The sequence below is a fragment of the Choristoneura fumiferana genome, chromosome 24 (genome assembly GCF_025370935.1).
Source record: "Choristoneura fumiferana chromosome 24, NRCan_CFum_1, whole genome shotgun sequence".
Classification (NCBI taxonomy): Eukaryota; Metazoa; Arthropoda; class Insecta; order Lepidoptera; family Tortricidae; genus Choristoneura; species Choristoneura fumiferana.
In genome coordinates this window covers 3379550-3401261 of record NC_133495.1, presented here as the reverse complement: position 1 = coordinate 3401261, position 21712 = coordinate 3379550, and the positions used below count along the sequence as shown (strand labels likewise).

The 21712-nt window shown below is 37.8% G+C and overlaps 2 protein-coding genes across 3 annotated transcripts in view; one reads left to right on the top strand and one right to left on the bottom strand.

Moving 5' to 3' along the window:
* LOC141441652 (uncharacterized) overlaps positions 1 to 21712 on the top strand; it is a 48144-nt gene that overhangs the window by 4768 nt on the left and 21664 nt on the right. The gene's annotated exons all lie outside the window — the stretch shown is intronic.
* LOC141441647 (phosphoenolpyruvate carboxykinase [GTP]-like) overlaps positions 1 to 21712 on the bottom strand; it is a 42432-nt gene that overhangs the window by 16430 nt on the left and 4290 nt on the right. The window contains exon 2 of the mRNA XM_074106441.1: positions 17785 to 17842. Within this exon, the coding sequence (XP_073962542.1) occupies positions 17785 to 17816 (32 nt within the window). The 5' untranslated portion in view covers positions 17817 to 17842. The remainder of the gene's footprint in view (positions 1 to 17784; positions 17843 to 21712) is intronic.

Genomic DNA, 21712 nt, shown 5'->3' with positions numbered 1-21712 from the left:
CGGTTGACTCAACTCGTTCTGTTCTCCTATACTTACAACCTATTCTTATTGCATCAGTAGAGCAACCTGAAGGCAGATTCCAGGTTAAGTTGATGACGGGAGAGGAGTAAATTGACAGCAGTAGCGTGCCGCCGTAATAACTCGATTCCCATGAGGTTGCCTCATTTTATTTGCGTAACTAATAACAAATATGGCAAAGCTTGTGTAAAAAACAACTAGTAGCGAAGTGTTCATCAGAGAACATAACTCTTACATTACTATACTTTAACTCACGCTTTCGTTACTCTTTGATATGTTTAACAAAAATGTAACAAAATTAAATAACATAGGTATTCCCAATAACAGAATTGAGTTAGATTTGGTGTAGGTTGGGATGGTGATGGGGTAGGCCTATGTCCAACCGTGGGCGTACTGTGACGATGGTGATAGGTTTTGTCATATCAAATATCACTAAAAAGGTGTGATTAGTTACTTTTGTTCACTTAAAGCACCGTCTAAAACCACACAGTCACAAAATCCGTATAAAAATGTATATTTATCTAAGTAGTTAGAATTATTCCTATCATAATCAAGTGAAGGGACAAAGTTTAGTGAGCGCTGATACCAGCTGCATGCGCTTGCACCATAGTGTCCAATAACCACTGACATACTTCGATCAAACAATGTACGATACGCGTGTCACCTAATTCATTCATTTGCACAACTGGGGCTTCTCGGGACGTGGTTTCGTGGAAGAAACCATCAGAGCGTATATTTCTTCGTTTACTGTATTTACCGTCTGAAGAAATCGATCATCATCATCATACCAGCCTATAAACGTCCCACTGCTGGGCACATTTCTCCTCTCAGAATAAGAGGGCTTGGGCCATACTTTCCATGCGGGCCCAGTGCGGATTGGGAACTTCACACACACCATTGAATTGCTTCGCAGGTTTGTGCAGTTTTCCTTCACTGTAAGGCTCGTGGGAAATATTAAACGTAAATTTGCACACGAATTTTGAGAAACTTACGAGATGCTAGCCCGGGTTTGAACCCACGATCCTTTGTCTGAGAGGCCATAGATCAAACTACTACGCCGCCATGGCTTAATAAAGGGCACATTGAACTTCTTTATTTTCGAAGAACCAACAGCTACGAGTTATAGAAAAAGTTGATTTTATAGTAACAATAAAGCTAATTAAGCGGTTTCCTATTTAAAACAACACTTATTGCATTAAAGGTCCAATTCTCGATTCATGGATATATCCATCTCAACTAAATACAAGTTTCTGTAGGAGCTATTACGATAGGTATTATCCATCTATATTCGATAATAATAGTTAGGAGAGTGCCACCGAATAATATAGCGAGTCTACATTCTGTTCCTTCCAAGGTAATTAGGGCGATGTAATGATTTAATCTCTAAAGGGATGGCTTTACAATCACTTTATAAGCTATCTTTTGACATTACATACAAATACTACGGCCCAAGCCCCTTCATTCTGAGAGGAAGCCTACTGTGTCCGGCAGTGGGACGTACAGTCACCAGCACCAATATCTGACACAACAAGCGTGCATAAATATCTGATACGACTCTATTTCTAGGGTCGCAAGGACGTGTCAGATATTTTTGCACGCTCCGCTGTGGCAGATATTAATGCTGGTGACTGTACATAGCCTGGGATGATGATGATGATTTACAGTCACCAGCATTAATATCTGCCACAGTGGAGCGTGCAAATATATCTGACACGTCCTTCCGGCCCTAGAAATAGAGTTGTATCAGATATTTATGCACGCTTATTGTATCAGATATTGGTGCTGGTGACTGTACCCTGAGAGGGTCAACCATAAATTACGTCACACATTCAGGGGAGGGAGAGGTAAGGCGGCTTGTGACACAGAAACAACATAATTGTCATTTTCATAGCAATTTGTGTGACATCCCCCTACCCGGGCGGCTAAATTTTATTATGGTCAAAATTGGCATGACGTACTGTCAAGGAAACTGAATCACGTACCAGGGTAGAATCAGCGTGTCGTACACGCCCAGGATAGGGTTCCGTAGCCATTACGAAAAAATCAAATAATATTTTTCTGAGGATTTCGTATTGTGTACTGAATCTTCCAAGTTTAGGTATATTTTATACCTTAGGCTGCTATTTACTCTTAAACTACTAAGTAATAATTCTCAAGCAATCTTAGCCGCTATTATTTTCCTTGTAAATTTGATATATTTCCTACCATTGTGGATTTCCACCCAACAGTTTAGATTTTAGAGGGGGGGGGGACGCTCGATTTCAATGAAAATTTGCACTTTAAAGTTGAATATTTGATCACTGGATAGAAAAATTGCCTTAGCAACCCCCGAATGGTTTTAAAAGACCTATCCAACGATACTCCACAATATAGGGTTAGTCGAGAAAAAAAAATCACCCCCACTTTACGCCTATGGGAGGTACCCTAAGAAACTTTACTTTTTTTATTGTACCACTTTGTCGGCGTGACTGATATGTATATTCATGTCAAATTACAGCTTTCTAGTACTAACGGTCTCTGAGCTTACCCGCGGACAGACAGACGGACAGACATGGTGAAACTATAAGGTTGGTTTTTTGGAATCTTTTTTTGTATTTTTTATTTCAATTCCAATTTATTTTTTTTACTTTTACGGTCATCCCGTAAAACCTAAATTGAAAATACAAACTAAACTTCAGTTTGTATTTTCAATTTCAAACTATAAGGGTTCCTAGTTGACTACGGAACCATAAAAAGGTTCCACCTTGGTACGTGATTACAGTTTCCTTGACTGTACTTTATGGATGACCCCTATGGAAGAATCAAGCTCTCTCGTAAGAGTAGGACACCTTTTTCAAAAAAGGTGAGTGGCGTGAGTTACGATGTGAGCTTTAGCGAACATCGTAAGAAAAAGACGCCACGAGCTTTTTTTGACTTATGCAACGTTGCATACAATACTTTTTGTTCGACTGGATACTTATAAATTACAAAACAAAATAAGATAAATAGTAAACTTTAAACGTTATCATACTTTAGTAAAAAGTATGGCAAACGCAAAAAGAAGGTAAACAACAATAAACAAGTGACAAATATGAAAATGACAAAATTGGTCTAAGTTAAATTTTGTTTTTGATTCACGTTGCCTGTGACGATGTTAAAAATACGCGTTACTTATGTTGGCAGCGTTGGCAGGCTATGGATTATGTTCGGAAAGTTTTTGTTCTGTATAAAAACCATATAAAATATGTAACTGGCTGCACCTTAGCCTGTCCGAACGGTACTGTTACGGCGGTGGGTTAGGTGGAAACTTTGATCGTGCTTTTCGACCCATTGGAGGCGTTTTCAGTAGGCTGGAATACGGTTTCAGGCCGTTTCAGAGGATGCTCTATCACATATTAGTTTATCAAAATTTCATCCAAGTTACCGTTGTTTTTAGGCGCCTGAAACATGTTTCAGTCCGTTTCAGGCCACCCTCTATCGATGACGCCATAACCTGAAAACCGTTTTCAGGCGTTTTCAGGACCCCTTATGGGCCTTTCAAGTACATTTCAGTATATGGCGAAATTTTCAATAGGAGTGAAAGAGATAGCACGATTAGAAAGAGACAGCTATACTGAGAACATTCGAGAAGGTGTTGACAAGGATAGCTATATGTGTGAGAGAAACAGACTGATTCCTGTTTCCGGAATATTCTTAACTGTGTGAGAGAGATAGCACATGAAAGAGACAGACACTCTACTCGTTTCCGGAACATTCGAGATGTAGGTATGACGTCCTAGCTGACTGTTCTCGAACTTTGTGGACGATTCACCGGGGGTATATAAGCCGGGTGAGGTTGCGGCGGAAGACAGTTTCGAATGCGATACGAGCGATAAACATCGAAGAGAATCAAAGCGACTGTAAGTGAGTTTAGAGAGCGAAATTACTGTGAACTGTTTTTAAGTGGTTTGTAAAGTTAAGTAACTGTGAAAATAAATCCTACTCTTATTCATCGGTGTTAAAAGTGCTTTTCAATCACGAACCCACCCCACGAACGTAACAGTACGAATTAAGAAAAAAAAGTAAGTGGTTGCAGTCTGCAGTATCGTTTTAGCAACATTACGATACAGTGCTGTTATGGGGAATAGACAATATAGACTTTTCCAGAATCTTTTTATGTATGCTGTTATATTACTGTTCGTGATTAAGTAAATCACAGATTACAGAATAGGAGTAGAAAAACTATCTAACGCATTGGAAATACATAAATATTACAGACGACGAGTTGTAAAATGTATATTGTTATTCTTGTCGTAATTTAGCATGTTCATCATCATTATCATTGTCTCGTTTAATGTGTGCAAAGTTTGCAATGGCTATTGTTGTAATCAACTTTAACGTGTGCAAAGTTTGCAATGGTTGGTTATTGTTGTACCTAATCAACTTTAACGTGTGCAAAGTTTGCAATGGTTATTTTTGTAATCAAATTTAAAGTGTGCAAAGTTTGCAATGGTTATTGTTGTAATCAACTTTAACGTGTGCAAAGCTTGCAATGGTTATTGTTGTAATCAACTTTAACGTGTGCAAAGCTTGCAATTGTTATTGTTGTAATCAACTTTAACGTGTGCAAAGTTTGCAATGGTTATTGTTGTAATCAACTTTAATTTGTGCAAACTTAAGCGCGGCACTAGCTACGTTGAAGATTTTTAACCTAAACCTTTATCGCTTTTAAACTTCGTTGTCTAACAAGAGGTTAAAGGGGAGGTGTGAGGCAATTATGCTTTGGGAACGACTGATAACGTTAACATTTTAACCATAATTAGATATTAATGATAATTTATTGCTCGGCGATTGGCTGGAAAAGAAAAATAAACAATATCTTAGTCAATTACCTCTACTTAGGTGCCTATAACTAAAGATATGGCGACAAATAGGAGCGTTGCACAATTTTAAGACATACTTATGTTATGGTTGATTGTGAAATTCAGCGGCACAAAATTTGGGTCACTCTACATACAAAATTATCTATAAGGGCCAGTACATACCTACAGACTGCATTCCAACATTTCCAACTGAAACGTAACCGCTACTGCCGACTGCTCATACATTTTTATCGCAGTCAGCGTGCAATGAGGGCTATCGTTTTTTGTCTCACTAGATGGCGCACTGTTGCGTGAGGTTTTTAAGTATGGCTTTCAAAGTCTGTTATTACGGGCGTGAAAACAAAGTTTAGATTAAAATCATATTTAATACACCTTAAAACCGTAGCATAAAAATATCGAGCATACCACAGTGTTGCAAAGTCCCCGTTTTGTTCGGAAAAAAGGGCGGACAAAGGTTTCCGAAAGACAAAACTGTCTCAAAACACAGACATTCATTGCCCCGGAACGCATATTTGCCATAATTAATTTCAGATATTGCGAAATATTCACAAAATAATTCTAATTATAAATAAACCCGCGTAGCTCACCCAAAAACTATGAGATTTGTCATTTCGGAGACCTCACGCTACACTAGCGCCTCTAGCGGCGAATTCATTCGCGATAGCCCTCATTGTGCTGACTGCAATGGAACTGCAATGACAATTGTATGGACAGTCGGCAGTTGGCTGGCAGTTACGTTGCAGTTGGAATGCGGTCCGTCTGTACTGATCCTTACTGAATGAATACATTTCAGGGCCAGATTATTTGTCATTCAGGTCAGGATAGATTAATTATATCATTTATGTACCTACTACTTCTTAATTAATTATGTACATGATATAATATGAAAGAAAGAAAGAAAGAAAGAAAGAAAATACATTTATTCACAACACAAGACAACAAAATTATTAGGTACAAAAAAAACAACACAAAGTATGTGTCATTGCGGTTGTGAATCGGACACTGGCTCAGCATAATGCTGAAGCGTTAAAACACCCCAGCGCTGATTTTCAGCCAGCACCGTCGGCAACCCTCGGGCCGTTATAATGAGAATATGTAAGTACACCTATGTACAATAAAATTCTCGGGTCAAAAATCTCTGTGACCAAAACTCCTTCGAAACGGCTTGACCGATTTTTATGAAATATTTCGGCAGGTCTGAGAATAGGATGTAAACTACATACTTCTTGATACTTCTACGCGGACGGAGTCACGGGCTACGTAAAAGAGTAAAAGAAGAGACCAACGTGACTTACTGACTGACAGTTATGGCACGTGAGCTAGAGATTTGAAATTTGGCGGATACATGTGTGTTAGTTCTCTGATCGAGTAGTCTGTGAATTCTTTGAGGGCCATAGAAGTGCAGTGAGAAGGTATTTATCGAAATTTATTAATCTTTCACTGTAACAAAGCCGCGTGATAAAGCATTTTTTTTGTTATGTATTTAGTAACAATTTTTGATATTTTTAAGCGTACCAAAAATTTACCAGTCCGCTGGATCGTTAAATCTTTTTAAAGTTGGCGATACGGCGATACCGCTAACAGATGGTTATACTAAACTCCTTAATCCTTAACCGATTTAAAAAAAGAGGTTATATATATGATTCACTAATTCTCAGTCTCAGTCTTTCCCAAAAAGAGGCAATACACACCCGCATAACCGCAAAAAAGTCTGTATCTCTCGCCTCAGCAAACATGCTAGAGGCACTGCAGAACCTGGGCAGCTTCATCAAAACACGAAATATATCTTTATACTGCACTCTGATGGCGCTATAAGACTTTCTGCGGCGCCCTACCCAGAGCTGGCAGGTGTAAAACGCGAGAACAGTACGCGTTAAATAGTGTGATCCTTGTCTGTTTATCCGGCAAATCTACGGGCTATCATATTGCCCCTCATTGCAAGAGCCCTTCTCTCTCGCTTCATGTCCTTGTAGTCGCTCAACGATTCAGTTAGTACATGACCTATAGGTATTTGAACTGCTGCACAACACGAATCGTCAAGCGGTTCAGTTTTACATCCGGCACCTTCTCCACACTCTTCCACTTCTCCTTCTTCTCTTGGAGGTGTTACACAAGCTCCAATAAGTCACCCAAAGAGCCATGGAACGGGCTATGTTAGGTATCTCTCTACGTGATCGAATCAGGAACACAGAGATCCGGATGAGAACGAAATTGGTCGACATAGCTCGTGTGATCGCTAGCAGAAAATGGAAGTGGGCGGGCCATATACCTATGCCGTAGACAGGACAACAGGTGGGGTAGTCGGGTGCTTGAGTGGAGGCCTAGAGTAGGGCATAGAAATGTAGGCAGGCAACCGATGCGTTGGGCCGACGACCTTGTTAGAGTGGCCGGAAAGGACTGGATGCGAAAGGCGCAAACCGGGAAGAATGGCGTGCATTAGAAGAGACCTACACTCAGCATTGGGTGGTGAAAGGTTGAAAAAGAAGAAGAAGAAGTCCTTCTCCAGACCCTTCCCCGCCATAAACACCAGCAATCCCGTTGTTACGGAACCCTTATAGTTTCGCCATGTCTATCTGTCTGTCCGTCCGCGGCTTTGCTCAGGGACTATCAATGCTAGAAAGCTGTAATTTTGCACGAATATATATGTAAACTATGCCCACAAAATGGTACAATCAAAAATTAAAAAAAAATTTTTAGTGTACCTCCCATAGACGTAAAGTGGGGGTGTTTTTTTTTCTCATCCAATCTTGGATAGGTCTTTTAAAACCATTAGGGGGTTGCTAAAACGATTTTTCGATTCAATGATATATTTGCAAAATATTCAACTTGAAAGTGCAAATTCATTAAAGTCGAGCGTCGTCCCCCCTCTAAAATTTAAACCGGTGGGTGGAAACATTTGAAAAAATTCAGGATGGTAGTAAGTATATCAAACTTACAAGGAAAACTATAACGGTAAGTTTTCTTGAGAATTATTAGTATTTAAAGAGTAAATAGCAGCCTAAGGTATAAAATGTATCTACCTAAACTTGGAATATTCCGTACAAAATACTACTTAATTTTTTCGTAATGGCTACGGAACCCTATTTCGGGCGTGTCCGACACGCTCTTGGCCGGTTTATTGCTATTTTAACTGGCTATATCTTTATCAGTTTTTGTTTAAATGAAAAAGAAAAAGTACGTGTCTAATACTTTCTGATATGTAATTGATGGACTAATTAGTATTTTTTATGAAAATAGCCCATTATATTTTGTTAGTGTAACCTGACGGGTCGACTACCTCACAATTCAAATTAGTAAGTAAACCAACATTGCTAACAAGGCTTCTCAAAGCTTTGTTCACCAGATGCAGTGCGACTTGCGTAGTAAAATTCCAATGTATAAATAAGCATAACTTCCTGCAGAACACAAAGCCAGGCCTTGACGAGGCGACCAGTCGCTCTAAACCGGCGGTGACAGGATTGGCCACCTCTCTTGACATTTAAACTAGATACACGCACAATATGTAGGCATACTTAATTATAATTGCGATTATATTTGCCGAACGGGATAGCTAGAAACTGAATGATGCGGTTGGTGGCAGGAACATGAGGGTAAAGGGACATTATTCGAACGTTTATTTCGTCTCATTTTCGTGGGCACATTTTGGTTGACATGGTAGAAGGTTCTGCTACAATTTTCAGGTTATCTATTAGAAGTACAGAACGTCTAAAACATAATAGAAAATGTTATCAAATTCTACAGCCCATTTAAGAAAATGAACACGAAAAAGAGGCTGTTGAAACGTCCGAATAATTAGGTACCCTAAAAAACAACCCCATACTGTTTACTCGTACATTCTGCTTAGGAGAGGTGCTCTGCTAACACACACTGGGTCGATTTTTTTACCAGTCGCGTCTTGGAATTATTGTTTTATGGTGTAATTTAACCGCTGATCTTTATTTTGTAACAATAATACCTACTGTAGTAGGTAGTTATTAATTTATAAAGTATTTTGAACATGAAACTACCGTGAGACTCACTCATATCAAATGATATTGTAACGGATAACTCACGTCTATAACCGAGTTTAGCTCGACATGTTTCGGGCTATTTCGTAGCCCTTCTTCTCAGGAGCACGCGAACGCGAATTTATAAAGTAGTAGTTGACGTTCTCATACTTACCTACAGTCTTATTAATCACTTAAGTAAATAGTAAAGAATTTAAATTTATTTGTTGTAGGTACCTACGTCGTTTTAAGTCGTACCTCGTAAGAGTATAAGTAGGTAATATTGAAGTTTAGAACACATTAAACAGATTTCAATAAACACACAACTTGCGTTAATATTCACAAACAAGCCGAATAAGAGGTGTGCGACGATTAACTAACTTTAAACTCAAGACATCGTAGTAGGGGTTTCCAGGTTCAATAAACACAATGTGTGTTTATATTAATCCGGAATATTTTAGCAGATGGTTGGATAGTTTAACGAAACACCCCTGTAATAAATAAAGGAGTTGCATGAACACACATTGATTGCATCGACATAGCTATAGCAAGGTCGCGGGTGGTTTATACTTACTTAATTCATTGATATGTAGCTCCGCAAAGCAAATTAATTATAAATTATGAACGCTTGATTAAATATGAGTAAATTACCTCGTTATTGTTTTTCATTGGAACTTCCTGTTTAAGATGAACTACAGTGTAGTTACTACACCTTTAGAAGCCGTGCACCTTGAACATCGACCTAGTGTGGAAATAATTTGTAAATGGGGTCTAAACTAAACACATTTTTAAAAGTCGTCTCGAGACGTCTCGGAATATTTTCCTAGTAGTGTTACGTGTTCAACCGAGCCTCAATGTTTATTATAAATGAACTTCCCTACTATAACCTAACCGGGTTTTTTTTATTACAAAGAGTATCATTTTGTATCTATTTACTTAAATTACCGATGTGTTACCGTGTTACCAATCCCTACGATCCTACAGAAATAATATTTACTGCGTTACCAAACTATTGTTTTTATTTCATTTTAATTTTGAGCCAAAATTTCAATAAAAGTTTCGATTTGGGTATGCATAAGCCACATTTTTGAAGATTATCCGAATACCAATGTAAAAAATAAGTGTTAAAATGTCCAAGGGATGTTTTTATAGGCATTAAAACCGGCCAAGAGAGTGTCGGATACGCCCGAAACAGGGTTCCATAGCCATTATGAAAAAATTAAGTAAGATTTTTCTAATGATTTCGTATTTTGTACGGAACATTCCACGTTTAGGGTAGGTAGGTTTAGGTTAATGAAAATTTGCACTTTAAAGTTGAATATTTGCAAACAAAACACTGAATCGAAAAATCGTATTAGAAACCCCCTAATGGTTTTAAAAGACCTATCCAACGATACTCCACACAGCAAGATTGGATGAGAAAAAAAAAATCACCCCCTCTTAGGTACACTAAAAATGTTTTTTTTTTAATTTTATTGTACCTTTTTGTCGGTATAGTTTATATATTAGGTATATTCGTGCAAAATTACAGATTTCTAGCATTGATAGTCCCTGAGCAAAGCCGCGGACGGACAGACAGACAATCATGGCGAAATTATACCTAAGAGTTCAGTTTTTGCCATTTTGACTACGGAACCCTAAAACGGAGTTTGGCCCAATTACAGTCGAGTTATAAACTTGTGAGCAAAAATTTGAGCAAAACGGTTAACGTTTACGGTCTTACGGTTAACAATAAAGTCATGTTCAGATATTTTTGATAAAATTTTTGCTCATAAGTTTATGAACTTGACTGCACATACAATTAAAAAATCTGAATGACATTTGAGTGATGTTCATCCAATAAACTAAACCAACTATCTGTTAATTGCGTTATTATAATAAAATATCTGTTAATTTTAAGACACTAAATGGAGAGACCATGCTGAATGACATTTTCGAAGATTATCCGAATAATATAAAAAATATGTGTTAAAATGTCCAAGGGAAGTTTTTATAGGCATTAAAAAGGAGTTTGGTCTGAATGACATGAGTGTTGTTCAACCAAACTAACCAAAACTATCTGTTAATTGGGCTAAATAATAAAATATCTATCTATCATGCTAAATGACAATTCTTTTGAACCTTGTTCTGGCACTGAAAAAAAAAGTATGAAACAATAACTAGAAGAATTATAAAACAAGATTTTTTCTTTTATCCGGTAGGCATCGGTTAATGTCCCATTTGCTCGATGTGGATGAATACGACTAACAATAATAATTGAATACGAAATATTACGTATTGAGGAGGTATTGAGCAGAAAGAGGAAACACTAGTAAGTTTTTGTGACGTCAAAGGTGAGTAAACACAATTGTTTTTAATGAATACGTCACTACTGACGCGGTGGACAGTGTTTTCTTGTGTTCTGCAAATAGATTGGAAACAAATGTTTTTTTTTTTTTTTTAATCTTTATTTATTATGGAACTTTGATCAAACGATAATGAACATGTCAGTTCCCAAAGGCCTTAACTATAAAAACACCACAACATCTATAAGATTTAAATGAGTAACAACTCGTGCCAAGAGGGACTGCTATGTCCTCCAAACCATACCACCGGATCCCCTGCCACAGGGTGGCAAACCTGCGCACGGATTCTTTTACACAGAACTCGGAACCAATGTCAACCACAAATATAAACAAATGTTTAAAATTGCATAAAACGACTTACCTATTTGATAACGGTTTTTAAAAAATAAGTTTGGTTTTAGAAGTTTTACCTACTATTTAATTTTTAAATTTCGTATTTTTTATTCAGAACCACGAGTACACACGAGATACATGTCAATATTCTTCTATTTTCTGTGTACTTACATAAATTATACGATTCATCGCAAAAAATGAACATTAGGGATAAAAAATTTCGAAAAATTTAAGTCTCTTTTTTTCATCACTATCAATATATTTATTGCTCATGATTCTGAGAGAAAATAGTCAAAATTACCGAAACTCTAAAAAGGGACAAAACTTTAAACATAAATTACTTAAATGAGACATGTCTTGCGGTTAATGTATATTGTAGTAACATGTTAGGCAAATAAGATATACCTAAGTAGTATTTTTCGAAAGTGAACCACTTTTATACGCGGAATTGTTCGGAGACATAACAATTCCTTGTAATAATATATTGGGTGTCCCCGAATGCAAAAGCTTGTGGAACGCAATTGAAGGCGGAACTGAATTGATGACAAATTGAGACGCAGTAAGTGACGGGCAAGAATAATATTTGTAAACAATAATATTAATGGAAATAATTGTTAGGTTATGGGTCACGCTTAATTGGATGTATATCAAGTTGACCAATGAATATGTGTCGTTAACGAGAAATCTAGAGGTCAAAGATGTTAAGTCCGGTAGTCAATGCCACGACTTTATTATATAGTTCAGCTAACACAAACATGTATGTTTAGTTAACTAGAAAATATTAAGAAATAGAATTTATTTATATACAAACAAGTAATATACAATAAATAACAGAAATAAATAAGAAAGAACTAAAACTAACTTACTCTAATCCTAAAAATCTATATTTACAAATAATCACCCAAGTCGTTGCTATTGGGCAGGGTGCCCATAAGGCTGGCTGCGTTTCCTCGTTGTATGGCAATGCCAATACGTTGACCGAGGAAAGAGCCAGCCCTATGGTCACCAGTGGAACGGGCAAGCTTCTTTTTTTAAAAATAAATAGTTTTTTTGCTTCGGGACCCCACGGACCAAGCGTTTCAACAGCAAATGCCGCAAATATGAAATTATATTTAAAGGAGATTGACATGACAAGGTTTGACCTACATGCATTAATATCTACCACAGAGGAGCGTGCAAAAATATCTGACACGTCTTACCGACCCTACCGGCCCTAGAAATAGAGTCGTATCAGATGAGATATTTCTGCACGCTTTGTTGTGGCATATATTGGTGCTGGTGACTGTATTAGCTATGCTAAAATAATAAAGAGGTGAACTTTGCTAGCTTGTTTGTATACATATCATCATCATCATCCCAGCCTATATGCGTCCCACTGCAGGGCACAGGCCTCCTCTCGGAATGAGAGGGCTTGGGCAGTAGTTCCCACGCGGGCTCAGTGCGGATTGGGAACTTCACACACACCGTTGAATTGCTTCGCAGGTTTGTTGTGCAGGTTTCCTCACGATGTTTTCCTTCACCGTAAAGCTCGTGGTAAATTTCAAATGTATTTCCGCACATGAATTACGAAAAACTCAGAGGTGCGAGCCGGAGTTTCAAACCACTCGGCCACCACGGCTCCCATATACGGCTATATTTCTGGCTATACATTATAAATATAAGTACCTACAAAGGGGGCAGTTAAAATCTGAAATTAAGAAACTGATTTTAGAAAGTCTCTCGCTATTTAACCCGGGAAAGAGAAAAACCAATAAAAAAGATCACAGCCACAACCGCTACTTTTTACCCGACTGCAAGGAGAGGTATTGTTTTTCGCGCGTATCTTGTATGTAAGTATGTAATTTTAACTGACATATTATTATCGTAATAGTTTAGAATAAAACTTATATTCCTTTTAAGCGTCAATTCTTTCTTAACGGTCGGCAATTGTATGTAGTGTAATTTTCCAGGCAATTAAATATTGATAACAAATCGTACAATATGATAAGAAGAGAGATGTGCGGCCGTGCCTCCCAGACCTTTGGTCGCAAGATAACAGCTAAAGATCCGGTTACACGCACGAGAAAATTACAACTTTCGTATGTGCAGAATAAAATCAATTGGCCAAAGCCGAGTAGGATTCGCGTGGGTTCCATGACATGCCATTTTTATTGGATTTAGATAATTTTGCCACAAATTCCAAGTAACAGCTTGAAAAAAACCGGCCAAGAGTTCCGTAGCCATTAGGAAAAAATTCAAGTAGGATTTTCGTTTTGTATGAATATTTTGCAACATGTGTTTAGATTTTAGAGGGGGGGGGGACGCTCGAATTTAATAAAAATTTGCACTAAGTTGAATATTTCGCAAAAAAAACAATGAGTCGAAAAATCGTCTTAGCAAACCCCTAATGGTTTTAAAAGACCTATCAACGATTCCCCACACTATAGGGTTGGATGAGAAAAAAAAATCACCACCACTACTTACTACTTACGTCTTTGGGAGGTACACTACAAAAAAAAAATTTGGTTTTTTTTTTGTACCATTTTGTCGGCATAGTGTACATATATATCCGTGCAAATTACAGCTTTTCTAGCATTGATAGTCCCTGAGCAAAGCCGCGGACGGACGGACAGACAGACATGGCGAAACTATAAGGGTTCCGTTTTTGCCATTTTGGCTCCGGAACCCTAAATAACTATCAAAACCTGACTGAAATGAAAGATAAACAAATGTTGCAAATCTCCACCAATATAAATATAGTATGAAGCTGTGTTAGCGCTTAATGAGGGCTATCGCGTATGAATTCGCCACTAGAGGCGCTAGTTAGCGTGAGGTCTCCGAAATGTCAAATCTCATAGTTTTTGGGTGAGCTACGCGAGTTTTATTTATAATTAGAATAATTTTGTGAATATTTTGCAATATCTGAAATTAATTATGGCAAATATGCGTTCCGGGGCAATGAATGTCTGTGTTTTGAGACAGTTTTGTCTTTCGGAAACCTTGTCCTCCCTTTTTCCGAACAAAAGGGGACTTTGCAACACTGTGGCATGCTCGATATTTTTATGGTAAGGTTTTAAGATGTATAAAATATGATTTTAATCTAAAATTTGTTTTCACGCCCGTAATAACAGACTTTGAAAGCCATACTTAAAAACCTCACGCAACAGTGCGCCATCTAGTGAGACAAAAACGATAGCCTCATTAAAGCAACATTTTGGTTTTCCAACTCGGCAAATAAAATTCTCGGAAACTTATGCGAGTTATTTTTTATTTCGTTATCTCAAAAGAAAAATTAAGTTTCGTTATATTTTTTCCAAGATAACAACATTCAAACAGTATGGGAAGCAACGCATACTAGTTGAATGTAGTTGTGATACTTATCTACTCAGCAGGACTACTACGAAACTCGAACGAAACTCGAAGTTCGTGTCGTGCGGTCCCTCTGACACTTATACTATTTAATACGAGAGCGAGAGGGACGGTATTTTCGAACTTCGGAGTAGGCCCTCAGTTTTTGTGTCCGTGCGTGCTATTGCAAATTATCAGACATTTTTATCGCCATGAAGACAAATTGCCGTATTGTAATTGTCAGGCGTCCGAACCCCCTTTTCAAAATTCGAGGACGGATATACTTAGCCAAATGGCGGACACACTATTATACTTAGGAGGATACAACTATCTAGAGCAACTAAGTAGCAGCTAAAAGCATATGCACGTTTTTTCAAAAAACATTTTTTTTTAATATAGCTCCATCAATCAATCCTACCTACAATCGATGATTCCGCCGCCAATGTCCCGGTTGAAGAAGGCACTATAGGTAGGTACTTAAACGATCGTTGTTCGGTAACTTCGATGTGTAGACTTAAGGTCTCTACCCACTATACCCCGTATCATGCCATGACCGTGTGGTTTGGTAGCACATATATTAAAAACTACATTTAACACCTATTCAATAAATACACTATTATTTTGAGTTAGGCAAAATGTATTTCTAAGATATTTTTACTATTGATTATGTACAAGTTAGTTTTGGAAAGTGTTTTCAGCTTGCGAGCCGGCGAGCGAGAGACGTCAAGTCGAAAGCATCATGGCGGCCGCCCGCGCGTAGTGCGGTGCGGCTTCCGGCTAGGGATGAGCCGTGCCAACATTAGAGCTCGCCTCACACATCGCGATAAAAATGATTGCGATAAAACTTCGTCTTCGGCCTACGGCATTGTGCATGGCCACATTGCAAACAAAGAAATATCGATCGATAAAGAAAACCTTTGATGTGCGCGAGTTTAAAGACAGTGGGGCGAAGTTCGCGAATATTCGGCTACACACATCGCGATAAAGCGAATGTTCGCGTTATTTATTTATTTATTTATTCTGGAGAGCCAACAGCTTAAAACATACAGATTAAATATAACAATACACACAGAAAGCCAATTACAGGTTCTCGCCGATAATAGCAGTGTAGGTACAAATAATAGCAGAATGCCCGCACAGAGTTCAGTTATCGCGATGTGTGTGGCCCTAGCATAATAGGAACGTGTCAATAACGAAATGTCAAACGCATACATGTCACACGACGGCGACGGTTGGTTACAGAACTATCTAACAAGTCGTCCACCTACCATCGTGTCTCTGTCAACCTCGACACTGGCAGAATCATCAAAAAATTGATGGAGCCACTTTTCCTAAATTTGAATTGAATTGAATTGGTTACAGAACGTACTAGTGGGCAATCTCATACTTTTCGACACAAAAGCTACTAAGTACGGTCATAGTATGGCACGGTGTAATGGGTAGGGTCCTTTATATGCACAAAAAGCAACAAAAACCAATGTAATTTGACAATGGTGGAAGTTTATTGCTACAAAATAACCGATCATAATATAGTTAACTTGAGCTCTCGTGAGACTTGATTTACAAACTAATTAACTTGGTTCAACTCATGTTTTTTAATACATTTTACGCTTCAGTTAAGAAACGTGAGTTGAACTGAGTTAATTATAAGTTTATGAACCGATCATCTTTACATTTTATGCTAAGTATTAGGTACAGGTTGAAAAGATTTCTCTCTATTTTGGTATCCCCTACGCTAAACGAGGTATTTACTGCGGTATTTACCATTGCCATTTTCGAATAAATTCGAGTCACCATTGCAAAAAATTACTAGTACCTGCTTTTGCGAGTGGAATTTATTTGTGCTTTATGTATACCAACAACTTCGTCTGAGTCCCTCGTGCCTTTATTAATCAGGGATACCTAGTGTATCTTGCTTTATAGAAAAAAAAACAGTAATTCTAGATTTTACCCTTACATATCAATAAACAAACACAGTTTTTTTATTACATTTAATATACCTAATGAATGGAATCAAAAACTACTAAACACATTTCAAAAATTCTTTATATACAACGTGTCTACCTTTTGGGCAAAGACCGAAATCTCGAGTAGTTCTTTCTCAGGAATGATCTAATGCTGTAAATTCCATAAGTAAATCAGTCATTTCTCCGTTAATACTGTGGCGTTTGGTATGAGGTTTAATAAGTTAAAAATACTTACCCTAATCAACACCTTCTAGATTCATCTTTGTTCAGAGGGTAGAGACAAGTTGTTTATTTATCAGTGAGCAAGATAGGCTATACTTTATCCTGAGAACATGTAAACTTCCGACAAAATTAGAAGCAAAAGCCATAGTATAAAAGTATTGCACAATACTAATTAATTGTTGGAAAATAATTATCTTCCGAAGGCCAGATGGTCCTCCTAAAATCGAGTTCGCGGGTTCAGAACACTCCAAATCATAGGTTAGATCCGGCTAGTATCTTCGCGTATCTTTTTTAAAATAATGGAGAGCAACAAGTATTTATTGTGCAATGTTTTCTGTTATTTTGTCATAATGCCGCGTAGTTAGCGCAGCAAAGACTAGAGATGTCCGTGATAATACCATTCGAAAGCTAAAAATTTGTGTATCTAATTGTAAAACTACAGCTAGAATGAAATAGATCAATTGATAAAAGATTGGCCGTGAAGGGAGGGTATAAATAAGCATTTGGAGCACGCTGCCCCCAGGTAAATAAAATGCAGGGTTTCAATGCCTTCTATTTACTCTCGTCATACAACATTTTATTTTTAATTTACTCTAATTATTTGGGGAATAAAATTGCAGAATCAAAACAAGAAATACATTTTTGAAAGGGCTCTATCTAAAAATAGAAAATCAAGATAAAAGCTTAACGGCATAGAGTTTTGTGACTTCACTTGTCGAGTTCAAAAATAACTGTAATATCTTACCTTTTTGTAGCTCTCGTGAGAAAGAACACCATTTTGCGGGCTCCGGAAAATCTTTAATCTGCAAAGAAATATTCAGATTAATTTGTATTTTCCTTGTTTTGTCTGTAAATACACTGTGCGTATTGACAAGATCTTTACAAATAGAAAGTGATAAAAACGAAGAAATAATTAAAAAATGTCTAATATTTAAGATATTTTTATCAGCGTAGACGACTTCTAATAAATATTGCTTTAGACTCATATCACAGGATATTAATACCTACAGGCTTTTAATTATCGACCATTTGTTATTTAATGTAAGGTATAGGTCAGTAGACATTAATTTTTATGTTTACCTACCTACTTTTAATGTGAATATTTTTGGTAAGTATTAAAAAACTACAATTAGGAGTTAGGGTTAGGATTAAAAAACTACAATTAAAAAAATACAACCATTTGATTAAAAAAACCGGCCCAGAGCGTGTCAGACCAAGGTAGGGCTCCGTAACCCTTTACGAAAAAATCAAGTAATATTTTTCTAAGGATTACGATTATATTGGTGTCTTCCAACTTTAGAGGTAGGTTACTCATAAACTACTAATAATTCTCAAGCAATCTTAGCCGTTATAATTTTCCTTGTAAATTTGATATATTTACTACCAAACTGATTTTTTTCAAATTTTTCCACCCAACAGTTTAGATATCAATGGGGGGGGGGGCGCTCGATTTTAATGTTTTTTTCGCAAACAGATCACTAAATCGAAAAATCGTCTTAGCAACCCTCCAATGATTTTAAAAGACCTATCCAACCATACCCCACACTGTAGGGTTAGTCGAGAAAAAAAAATCGCCCCACTTTGCGCCTATGGGAGGTACACCTACCCGAAAAAAAATGATTGTTATTTTTTTTTACTTTACGCCACTGTTGGCGTGACTCATTGATATGTATATTCATGCCAAATTACAGCTTTCTACTACTAACGGTCTCTGAGCTTAGTCGCGGACACACGCACATACAGACAGAGACAGACAGCCAGACAGACATGGCGAAACTATAAGGGTTTCTAGTTGACTACGGAATTTTTTCTAATACTCCAGCGTACCACCTATTGAAGTTCCTACATCATTATCATTATGTATGTCGATCAATTTGTATGATTGGTTGGTTTCACATGAATGGTACATTTGTCGCATCGATTACTGTCTTGTACGAGTGGTCGTGGAGTTGCAACTGCAAGGTGATTTTAGTCACGGAAAGTGGCTCCTCATTCTATAAATTAGTGTCATACTCTTCATTGTATGCAATAAACCGCACATTTGCAAGACCACAAACATTTCCGATAGCAATAGCTGACGTAATTTACAGATAATACACTATCGGCGGTCACACCTCCGCGCAAAAACAAGATTATTTATATATAACTAGATACTTATAAATACTGTGATAACGTTTGTTTTGAAAGAAATTAAAGGGGATAGTCATTGTGCTAAGGTTAGATAGCGCTTAGGGCTCGGCAACCGATTGAAGTCTACTGTGACTGTGACATTGGTTCCAGTTAATGAAGGCCGCCATCGACGAGGAACAAAGAAATACACTCCGCTTAAGAAAGTGAGCCTGACAAAGTAGCGGCACAGAATATATAATAGTACTAACGTACAGAATGGCCACGCAAACCGCAGGAAAGCAGTCGGGTGCGCAGAGGGGGCACACTTAAAACGTCACTTTTTTAAGGCACTTCACGCCTCCACAAAAGAAAGGAAAGCTCATTGTGCATCGTGAACGATGCACAAGAGAAACTTCACAAAGCTGGGCACTTAAGATAATGAAAAGACAAATATTGTGGCCAAAGTTGTTAAGCTCAGCTCGCAGAGCTGCAAGTGTACTACTCTCGACCCACCTCAAACTCGTTTGTCGTTTGCTTTACTTACGGCCTCGAGATGTAATGCAACTTGCACAATTTTTCTTCAGGTCTAAACTGGGCTTTATAGTCTGTTTTGCCAGAATACCCTCGAAATAGGTAAGATTAACGATTACATTTATTTGCACATATCTAAGCCATACCTACATATGAGTACCTTTAAATGTCATTGGTAGCACATAGTACTATACGGTTTTGCGATAGTCAGCCCTGTGCAGCTTACGCACACATTGACGCGTGTACAGACGTCGTCGTGCCTATGTAGATTCAAGAACGCGTATTTTGTACGGCGTGGCCGCCCTGTGGTAGCGGGTCATATGAGGCTAGTTTTCAGGCTAGCGCACGTGTAATGCAGCGTTTCCACCAATAATGTGCGAGGATGTGTTGGACAGCACATCTCTGGTGGAAACAGCTGAGCGGAGCGAGGCGAGGTAAATGAAGCGTTTATATTGGTTAATGAAAAACACAATCCTCGCACTTTGTTGGCGGGGACGGAGCTTTAGTAGCATGCAAGTAAATCTGAAGAACGTTTCTAGCTGGTTCTGTTAACACCAGCCATTCTCAGTGTGCTCCACGGAGCCTTAGGGATCCGCGAAGCTTCTGCGGGGGTTCCGCATATTAACGGTCATGGTAATTAAAATACTTATGGTGTACATTCAACTACAAAGATATCGAAAATACAAACTGAGACATGGATGCACAGAAAAACCAGAAAAAGAGACCAGCGCTGGGAATCGAACCCAGGTCCTCAGCATTCCGTGCTGCGTGCCATACCCCTACACTACCACTGGACAGGAGTACAGACACGAATTTCTCCTATGCGCACATATCTCAGGTTGCTTTTTTCTACTACGCTACTTAAGCAGCAGCACTAGCGACATCTATGTTTCGCTCTCATCGAGAGGCGTAACACTCTTTTGGAACTAACCGCTCACCCAGACAAGTGTCGCTACTAAGCAATCAAATTATGATTGGTTATTTGGAGTCTTTTTGTATTTTTTATTTCAATTCCAAATTTTGTTACTTTTACGGTCATCCCGTAAAACCATAACGAAAATACAAACTGAGTTAAAATAAAAAATGCAAAAAGACTCCAAATAACCAATCATACAAAGATACCGGTACGACCAAAGTTACAAAAATATTATGTTTTTATGCAAGATGTTATGTTACGTCAATACTTAAAGACGTGTAAACATAGGTATTATTGTAACTTTATTCGTAACGATCCCTTTCATAGTTGGCTGTACCGTAAGCTTACAGAGTACAAGCTTCCATTAAATTAGTTGTTTTGACTATTTTAGGACTCCAGCAAATAATTAGTTTTTAAATAAAGTTCTGTCACTAAACAGTTTGAGAAGTGCTGGTTTACACACAGTCGGAGTTGCTAGCTTGCTATTCTAGCATGAAAAACTGGCCAAGTGTATCCCAAGCATTTTATTTATGCCCTAGAATAGCAATTCTACCTGTATTTTTGAGATTATCAACCAAATCAGTAAGCACCTTGAGCTATAAAACGATCTCATCACAATTCGTACTTGTCAAGTGACATACACATGATCCATTAGTACCATTTACTTTCAATAGGTACATTCCCTTATTTACCTTTATCGCTCAATCAAACACTGATACTTATTGACGGCTTTTGTCTTGTCGATCTCGAAGGTCGTAAAGATAATGATAAATATAAAGCTGTCGAATTATGAGACTAGGGGGGGCTTAGAAGTGATTGATTCTGAGAGTTTCAGCATTCAAAAATTATGAGACGAGGGGGCTTAGAAGTGATTGATTCTGAGAGTTTCAGCATTCAAAAATTATGAGACGAGGGGGGGCTCAGAAGTGATTGATTCTGAGAGTTTCAGCATTCAAAAATTATGAGACGAGGGGGCTTAGAAGTGATTGATTCTGAGAGTTTCAGCATTCAAAAATTATGAGACGAGGGGGGCTTAGAAGTGATTGATTCTGAGAGTTTCAGCATTCAAAAATTATGAGACGAGGGGGGGCTTAGAAGTGATTGATTCTGAGAGTTT